At 35.7% G+C, this 8477-nt stretch overlaps 1 protein-coding gene across 2 annotated transcripts; it reads right to left on the bottom strand.

The window, feature by feature from the left end:
- Positions 1 to 609: 609 nt before the first annotated feature.
- On the bottom strand, positions 610 to 8250 carry LOC116141450. Of its 2 annotated transcripts, none has more exons than XM_031426947.1 (10): positions 7955 to 8250; positions 7712 to 7779; positions 7406 to 7467; positions 7165 to 7314; positions 6229 to 6405; positions 5282 to 5497; positions 3063 to 4783; positions 2125 to 2187; positions 1960 to 2029; positions 610 to 1412 (listed from the first exon to the last, which is right to left on the bottom strand). In XM_031426947.1, the coding sequence occupies exons 1-10, from the start codon at positions 8158 to 8160 to the stop codon at positions 762 to 764; spliced, it is 3384 nt and encodes a 1127-aa protein (XP_031282807.1). In that variant the 5' UTR covers positions 8161 to 8250; the 3' UTR covers positions 610 to 761. The 2 variants fall into 2 exon arrangements, with proteins under 2 accessions (XP_031282807.1, XP_031282808.1); XM_031426948.1 differs by having other exon boundaries at positions 1177 to 1378.
- Positions 8251 to 8477: the final 227 nt, after the last annotated feature.

Genomic DNA, 8477 nt, shown 5'->3' with positions numbered 1-8477 from the left:
AAAAAATGTCCAAAACATTTTATTGTAGGAAAATGAAGATTACCTCTCAACAGCTTCTAGAGAACAAGGCGATGGAGAAGAGTGCGAAGATGAAGAGAGCAATAGAGATGGAGAAGAGCGCGAAGATGAAGTCAGCGATGGAGATGGAGAAGAGCAATGAAGATGAAGAGAGGAGATGGAGAAGAGCGCGAAGATGAAGACAACGATGAAGATGGAGAAGAGCGTGAAGATGAAGACAGCGATGGAGATGGAGAAGAACGATGAAGATGAAGAGAGTGATGGAGATGGAGATGGAGATGGAGATGGAGAAGAGCAGTTAGCAGAGCAGCCAAAAACAGTGATGGAGAAGAGCACGAAAGAGAAAGCGTGGAGAAGAAGATTGACATATTGAAATGGATGACATGGCAAGTGATGACGTGTCAGATGATGTGGCATTGCCACGTCACCTGCCGTGTCACTTTGTAAAATCTTCTTTGTATTGGCCTTTGTAAGAGTGGTGTTATTGCTTTTGATTTGCATTGATTTTCCCGGTAATTTTTGGGACCCTTCAACTCAACCAAAACGTCAGTGCTCAAATAATCAAAATATGCACAGAGGGACTTGCTATAACTGAAGATGATGGTTATGGCTGACATTACATTCGAAAGTAGGGCCACCTGATTCTGCCATAAAATTCATATTATTAATTTACTGATTTACATACAACACTTCCGCATAACCATCCACAAAAGAACATTTACATCGATGATGTTTTGAGAATTCTAATAGTCTTGAGTCTCTTGTGATTCATCATTTCCTTGAGAAAAATCAACACTTGTATAAGTCCGAATTCCAGGACCATGTCCTCCACAATCCCATTCCCTTCCCTGTTGTGCTCGTCTTACCTCCTTTTGATGTTCAGTGAGTGTCAACCTCTTTCTTTTTGGACTAGGGCACAGTTGACCCCTGTGGTCAGTTATATTTATCATTTCCTCTATTAATTCTACCCTTTTCGAGCTCCTGTTATGTGTTGCAGTCACCTTGTATTTCTGTGGAGTTGTAGTGTCTTCTATTCCAGAATGGCATCTCTTTAGCAATGGTTGGTTTCTTGTGTAGAGGTTTATTCTTCCACTTCTTGAGAGCTTGTCTAAGACGTGAAGCAAGTTTTGAGGGTAATCCAACTCCACTTGTTTACCATATGTGGAGTTCCAAAAGGAAACAGTGGGTTCTGAAATGGAATATCTTGGGTGATCAAGTGCTTTCTCAAGGAGGCATGCCTGGAGTTTGAGGAAGGCAGAATTGAAGATTATTGGTGGCCTACTCTTCTGTAAAGAATTCAAGGTTTCAGCCCATAGTCTTTGAAGTTGCTCATTGGTGGCTTGATCCTGTACTTCGATACCTGACAACCAGTGAAGCAGCGGACAGGAAATTATCTGCAGGACAATGAACTTCATTAAATAAAAGAGAGACAACAAACTTCTTGCAATGGGACACTGGAAAGGAAGAAAACAACCAAAATATAATTCCTCAGAAAGAAAATCCGAAATAATTATTGTTGGTCCTGTTCTCCAATAGATCAATGTCTAATGACCAATCAATTTTGTTTTTAGTTGCACATCTTTTCTTTTGCAGAATTTCTTCACCCTGTTTAAATCAATGGAGCCTATTCTTTTTCATATAACTCACAAATTGGGTTTTCAGTATCCTTGTTTTAGTAACTAGCACCATCTATAATTCTACAAATCATTATAAAAGGTTGGTATTACCTCCAAACTTAGTTGAATAGGATTCAATTACTAAAGAAATGCATAATCTAGACCTAAAAGCTTAACAGAAAAGATTCTTTCACAGAATTCTTCCAAACACACTCAAGTAACCTAGACCTAAAAGCTTAACAGAAAAGATTCTTTCACAGAATTCTTCCAAACACACTCAAGTTGGTTACATGGTATACCCAGTAAATACAATCGAGAAACAAACCTTGAAAAATGAAACAATATTTTCCTGGAACACTAGGCAATTAACGAAGCTTGCCAATGCGGAAAACACCCTGCAAAAGAGATGTGAGAAATAGAAATAAATTAAATAATTTAAATGGACAAAGACATAACTTAAAGCATAAGTGGATAGTTCTATAAGACATACCTTGAAGTCCGGGGACCATTTAACGATTTGGATCCTATCTTCATCCTCGACAACTTCAAGAACCTATAAAATTCCACATGAAACATGAGCAATAGCAGTTGGGGGAGTTAAGGAACAGCTGGGGAAAAGAACCATACCCTTGAAATAAAAAAATTTTAAGTAAACCTATATCTTTCTAATAACAACCAATGAGGTAATATTTGAGTTTAGAATGTTTGAAACAAGATCCTATTGAATATTCAATGAAAGCAATCTATTGCTAACATTAGTTGTCAATATATTGATGTCCCACTTCAAAATGCAATATGGATCCACCAAACTGTTTCATCTTTTATTAAAACAATCCTCATATGAAACAACTGCTTAAGCAAAGTGCACCCAAGTGAAGAACTGAAGATAACTGCATCAGGATAGGGTCACCAGGATCTGGTCTGATAAAAAAGTTAGGAGCCCCATGACTTTAGAACTTCTAAGATCATAAAACTTGCCCAAGTTCTCATATTCTTATTGATCAATCATATATTTGGGCCAAAAAAAAGGGGTTCTAGACTTCCCTTGTCCAAGACTCCACCGATCTCATCTTCATACTAATCAACTATGGGTTTAGCCAAAATTTTCAAAGTTTTGGCACTTAACAAACAATAGTTAAAAAATTGTCTGTTTCTAGGACCCCACCCAATTTAGGAAAAGATAGTAGCTAGGCCACTTTTGCCAGGCAGCTGCATTTATTATTATTATTATTATTATTTAAAAATATAAGAAAAATGAAAAAAAAAAAAAAAAACTAAAGGTGAACAGAAAAAATAACTCAAAAGGATGTCCAAAGATTCTAAAGGTAGCATCTCCCAACTGGCAACTCCAATCGATTGATGCTTTAACACCGTACCATTAATTCATGAGGCTTTGGCTAGATTATGATAAGCAGCCTCTGCATTTACCTGGCAGCAAGTCCCAAGATATTGTTGATTTCACCAGAGATTTTACAGCCACCATCAAGTTCAGTTTTGGCCGACCTTGAACTTATTTCCGAAGTCGTGATATGCTCCAGGATAAAGATCACAACATCACCAGATAAACATAAAAGATTAAGATCCAGATCCTCATTACTTGAATTGATCCCAGTACTAGACACAAGCATGCTAGTACTATCATCAAGACACCCATTTATTACTGAACACAGGTCCTCAGGGAAACTGCTCCTCGTGGAATATTCAATTTTTGAGGTACTAACAGAAGCATAAAGTGACTTCCACACTTCAATAACCAGTTCAAGCTCAAGACTTCTCTCTGATGAAACAGGAGTTTCTTCTAAGGAGCTTCTGACTTCGACTGGGGTTGAGGTCGGTAGAAGACAACGGTATATAAAAAATGGGTAGGACAAGAGATGGCAAATGGCAAGACAATATGTACTGTCAGATTCCTTATTTAAGAATGAGAGATCTTTCACACTATCTATCCACTCTTTTAGCTCTTCAGTTATTGCAACCCATATCTGCAAGCGGCCATATCTTGTGTGTTCATACAATAAACCATTAGTAGCTAGAAGAACTTCCAGAGGATCACAAGAAGAAAATAAAAATTTTAAGAACTTGTGAGATTTTTGCATAATAAACTCCATTTTGGGTTTATTCAAAGTTAAACCAACCAACTCATAGATGTAGATGACCATTAAGTAAACCAAGGGTGAAACCATATCCATGTAAGTGACAAAACTCATACCTAGAACTTTTGCATGTTTAATGTCATTACCAGATAATTGGTTTTCAATGCACTTGAGGTCTATTGCCACCTTGTATAAAGGGGATCCAAGGATTGAAGGTTCTAACTCCTCAATAACAGCCTCAATAAATGACAGAGAAGCATGATGCATGCCATTACTTCGTTTTCCTTCTGAAGATAAATCTTCACATATCTTAGCTGTGAACCTTAATATGGAGTTCAAACACAACATTATATCCTTGTAATCAATAGCCAAATTTTTTAACTCCATTTGGACTGCTTTTATAACAGATCTAAATATCTTCAAAACAGCACCACATGCTGAATTTCTGTCTTCACAGGAGACTTTTTCCATTGACAGGTGACAAGTGATAATACTAATCATATTTATAAAGAAGTCCACCTGACTAAGATCCCATGGCAACCATTTAATCGGATACAGCTTCCAGTAGTATTTACCTGATGTTGAAGGTCCAAGCACAGAGGTTCTAGCCGATAAATTATCAGTTATCAGGCCGTTTGTGCCACAGTTCACATCTTTGAACTTGGCAAGTATAAAATAATCAAGCAGTTCTAGGCAGAGATTCCATGACCAAATATTCTTACCATGAGGTCCATTTTGAAAAACTGCTTCCAGGAAAGGATCCAACACCAATTTTATCACTGATGGGCGGTTAATACAGGTATCGAGTTTATGTAGCAGATAACACCACGTATTCATGCAGGATGAGCTAACAGATACTTCGCATTTACTTGAAATGATGCCTATTAGAGGTGTCATTATTAGCTTTATGCTTTTGAGAACTGCATTTTCTTGGATGTCATGAATATTTCCTCTAGGTGTTCTCAAATTTTGATAGCCATTCTCGACATCTCTGTTTGTCGCACAAGGTAGTGTTGGCAGGTGAATAAGAGTATCAATAAGACCTTCCCAGGCAACCTGCAAAACCAAGCCACAATTTGTTTAATAGGCCAATTAATACCCAGCATATCAACATTCAATATTTCTGAAATATGTGATGTGAAGATATATCACGAGTTAATTATTAACACTACATTGTAGATCGGTCTCTGACTGACCCAAATCTGGGACAAGCTTTAAGAAGCCATGTTTTTGAGAACCAAATTGAACATAAAATTCTAGAGTTCGATGCAACAGGCACAAAATATGCCTAACAACTGAATCATAGATCAGCATTACAAGCACACATGTTATGACCACGCCCATGACTTTACACTTATGGTCCAAAAGGCACCACATGAAGTGCACAGCCAAAAGAGGATAGAGATTGAACATAAATTTCATCTAAGATTCTGTATTTTCGTTGGTAAGCATTCTAAAAAGATAACAGATATTGTGGAAGAAATTACAAATAGTGATTGATTACAGCAATCCATTTTCACAAACAAAAATGAAAAAACTCTTTTTAAGTAATACCAGTGAAGCAATCTGGACTTGTGGGTTGTGATCTGGAAATGTCAGCTCAGGAACTTTTAGCATGTCATTCATTAAATGTCTATTTTTCTTCATAGCATGAGACCCTAGTAGGCAGATGAACCATCCCCATGCTTGGATAGTTTGAATCTTCACGTCTTGGTTTATAAGATCTTTCATCCTACTCAGTAAATTTTGCTTCATCTCTTCAGCAAGTGCCTGTTTAAAACAGATGGAAATATTCCGTTAGAAATATGATCACCAATTGAAACAATTGACAAACAACCAGGCACTCAATTGAAAAAATAAAAAAATATAAGTAAAATTTAAACAATTTATCAAAATAATATGATACACCCAATTTCTGACATTTAATGGTAGTTGTTCGCATAAAGTATTTGAACATACATATTTCAAAACTCAATCATAATTATAAAAGTTACAATTGTCATAAAGGTGACAGTCCACTTTATGTACAAGAGCAAGCTTCCCAGAACATAATTGAGTTTATCCTGGACAAATTTTGCTAGAAAACAAAATTCATTTTAAATTTAGCTAAAAGAATAAAAGTCATTTGCAGATTTTAACAAGTACTGATGAAAATAAACTTGGTTACTTTAACTCTGGTGATGTTGTCCAAAGGATCTGCTATGCAAACAGAGACAACTAAAATGTTCTTGTAAAATACTACATGAGAGGGTTCTACCTCTTCCCACTGAGCAAAGGATGCCAAAAAAACAATATAACTATTCAGGTATTCATCTCTTCAATTAAAATAAGATGGTTAATAGCAGGACAGTTATATAGGTAGCACAATTATAGAGACTATCATTGAGTTACACATACACCAAACTGTGGATATTGCACCTTGTTGAGCATACGTGGTACAAGATGCAGAAAATAAATTTTAAGCTAGAGAGAGGGGGAAAAAAAAATTGTTAATAATGTACCTTAGACAGAGCCAGTGTAGGAGGAAACATTGTGGACTTAATCTTCAACAAACATCTTTCTGACATGTCCCTTTCTTTCTTATCACTGTTAAGAAGTCTTCTACATATTGGAAGAACCCAGATATGTGACAATTCTCTCATATTTTCACTTAATTGAGCAGCTAACTTCATCACAGCCTATTACATCAGAATCAGAGATTTAGTATGGAAGACAAAGCTGGCATTTTCTCACTGTAAACACAACTCAGATGTTAAAAACTCATCATCTTACAAGAATTACTGGAATAAATTACATATAAATATCATGCTTAAGATTTAATAAAAAATTGATGTCAAGAACTAATCTATGCATACCATGCATGTCTAAAGCGGGATTCACAGTTTGCTAATTTGAAAAAACTTGGAATTTTTTACTATTGTAAATAAGGTTCGGATCTGTTAGAGCATGTATGCATTTATTCACTGCCAAGATATGTGATTGCCAAATTTAGCAATAAAAGAACAAATTGGTGAAGTTTAACTCTGTTGGTATTGCTACATGCTTAAATTTAACACAATGATTCACATATTAAGATAGCAACATAATCATCTCATTCCATGTATAAGATTCCTTCATTTGCAGATATGCAAATGCTGAAACATGTGACATTTACGATCACTTATTGTTATTTTCTCCTATTTTCTGCACAAGGAAGAATCTGCAACAACTTGCTATAAAAATGTTTTCTAAACTTATGAAATGACTGGATTTGTCAATTCATACACATTTCATTTCCTACCAGAAGTAGTTTAAGCCATGAACCCCAAATCCTTTCCTGGGCCACCAGCAGAAAATACAGACTTAGACGATATCCTAAACCCCTTTTGACCCGCATGGGCACCAAACATTCCAAAAAAATTAGCACCTCACTTAAATCTATGGACAAATGGTCATACCTGTAAAGCCTCAAATGTTGTTGACAAAGAACCAATAGGATTGTCAAGGGCATAAACAACAGCTCGCAACAGTGAATGGAAATGGGCAGCAAGAAATGACGCATTCAATTGTTGGATAGATATACACCACACACCTAAATTACAAACTGACTGCAATTAAGAGGTGAACAAGTCAAATTTTTTTAATCAAAGTGGACCAAATGGAAAAAGTCAGCACCACTATTCGGTAATTTGAAGTTACCTTCAATTTCGTGGCCATTATAAGTTTGGTCAATGACTGTAAAACAAAACTGGCATCGTCCACTGCACAACAACAAAACGAAGAACATAACACTTTGTCAGTGACAGACAAGAAAAAGCAAGTAATAAAGACATACAAGAGTTTGCGGTTTAAGTCCTCACACAGTTGCAAAATGTATATTCAAGTACTAGAATTAGTCAAACTCACTACTCATAAAGAATTCAAGCAAAAGTAACAAGAAATCCAAAAAAAAAAAAAAAAAACTTAGCAATCAGTCATTACTGAAAGAATTTAAGCAACACTTACCCAAAACTGTGGCGACAAGAGATGGATGGTAAATCATAAATCCCAAGCACTTCAAAGCCTGTGCTGCACTGAAAATAAAATAAAATATCACCTAAGGATTCATTTCAATAAAAGACGAATCAATAGACGTATAGGGAAAAAAAATGAAAAAAAAAAAAAAAAAAAAAAAACTATATACAAATCACGTTCAAATTAAGATAAACATTGAAATTCAAAATACAGATTTGCCTACTCGTTTCTTACGTTTCTTCATTATCATCAGAGATATCGCAGACGATTGAAGCGATTAGAGAGCGGACATTTTGAGCAACAGCTTGAACTGCGGACGGAATACTAGTGGACTGTTCTTGAAAGTGCAAGAGAGAAGAGTAACCGAATGATTTGTTTTGCTTGGAGTTTGAAGATATCAGAGTTTTGATTTCTTCCAGCTGATCAAAGGCATTTGACATTGTTGACAGGAATTTTTAGAGTGAATTGATAGGAAAGTAAAACCCTAATTTGTGAGTACTGAGTTTGGGTGCAATTTTCGCGCCAAACGGTGGCGGGTGTTACTCAAGCGCTGTTTGACTAAGTGGATATACATGCTCTAGCCGGGAATAAAGTTTGACTCCATTTCTAAATAAACCTTTTAGAAAAATTTTACATTTAATTTTATTCTAATTTTTTGAAAATATTTCTTTCCATTTCAACATTGCTTTTGAAATTAAGAACAAAATAAAAACCAATTTGATTACAAAATAAATTTATGCTAATAAACTGTACCTTT

Source organism: Pistacia vera, unplaced genomic scaffold (assembly GCF_008641045.1).
Source record: "Pistacia vera cultivar Batoury unplaced genomic scaffold, PisVer_v2 Contig4, whole genome shotgun sequence".
Classification (NCBI taxonomy): Eukaryota; Viridiplantae; Streptophyta; class Magnoliopsida; order Sapindales; family Anacardiaceae; genus Pistacia; species Pistacia vera.
This window is presented reverse-complemented; position numbering and strand designations above follow the sequence as displayed.

Bases quoted from the DNA above. Each gene is read 5' to 3' on its own strand.
- LOC116141450 (XM_031426947.1), bottom strand. From the start codon at position 8,160: ATGTCAAATGCCTTTGATCAGCTGGAAGAAATCAAAACTCTGATATCT. The intron at 7,315-7,405 runs GTAACTTCAAAT...TCTTAATTGCAG, and splicing joins TAATGGCCACGAAATTGAAG to TCAGTTTGTAATTTAGGTGT. The intron at 4,784-5,281 runs GTATTACTTAAA...TTGGTTTTGCAG, and splicing joins AAGTCCAGATTGCTTCACTG to GTTGCCTGGGAAGGTCTTAT.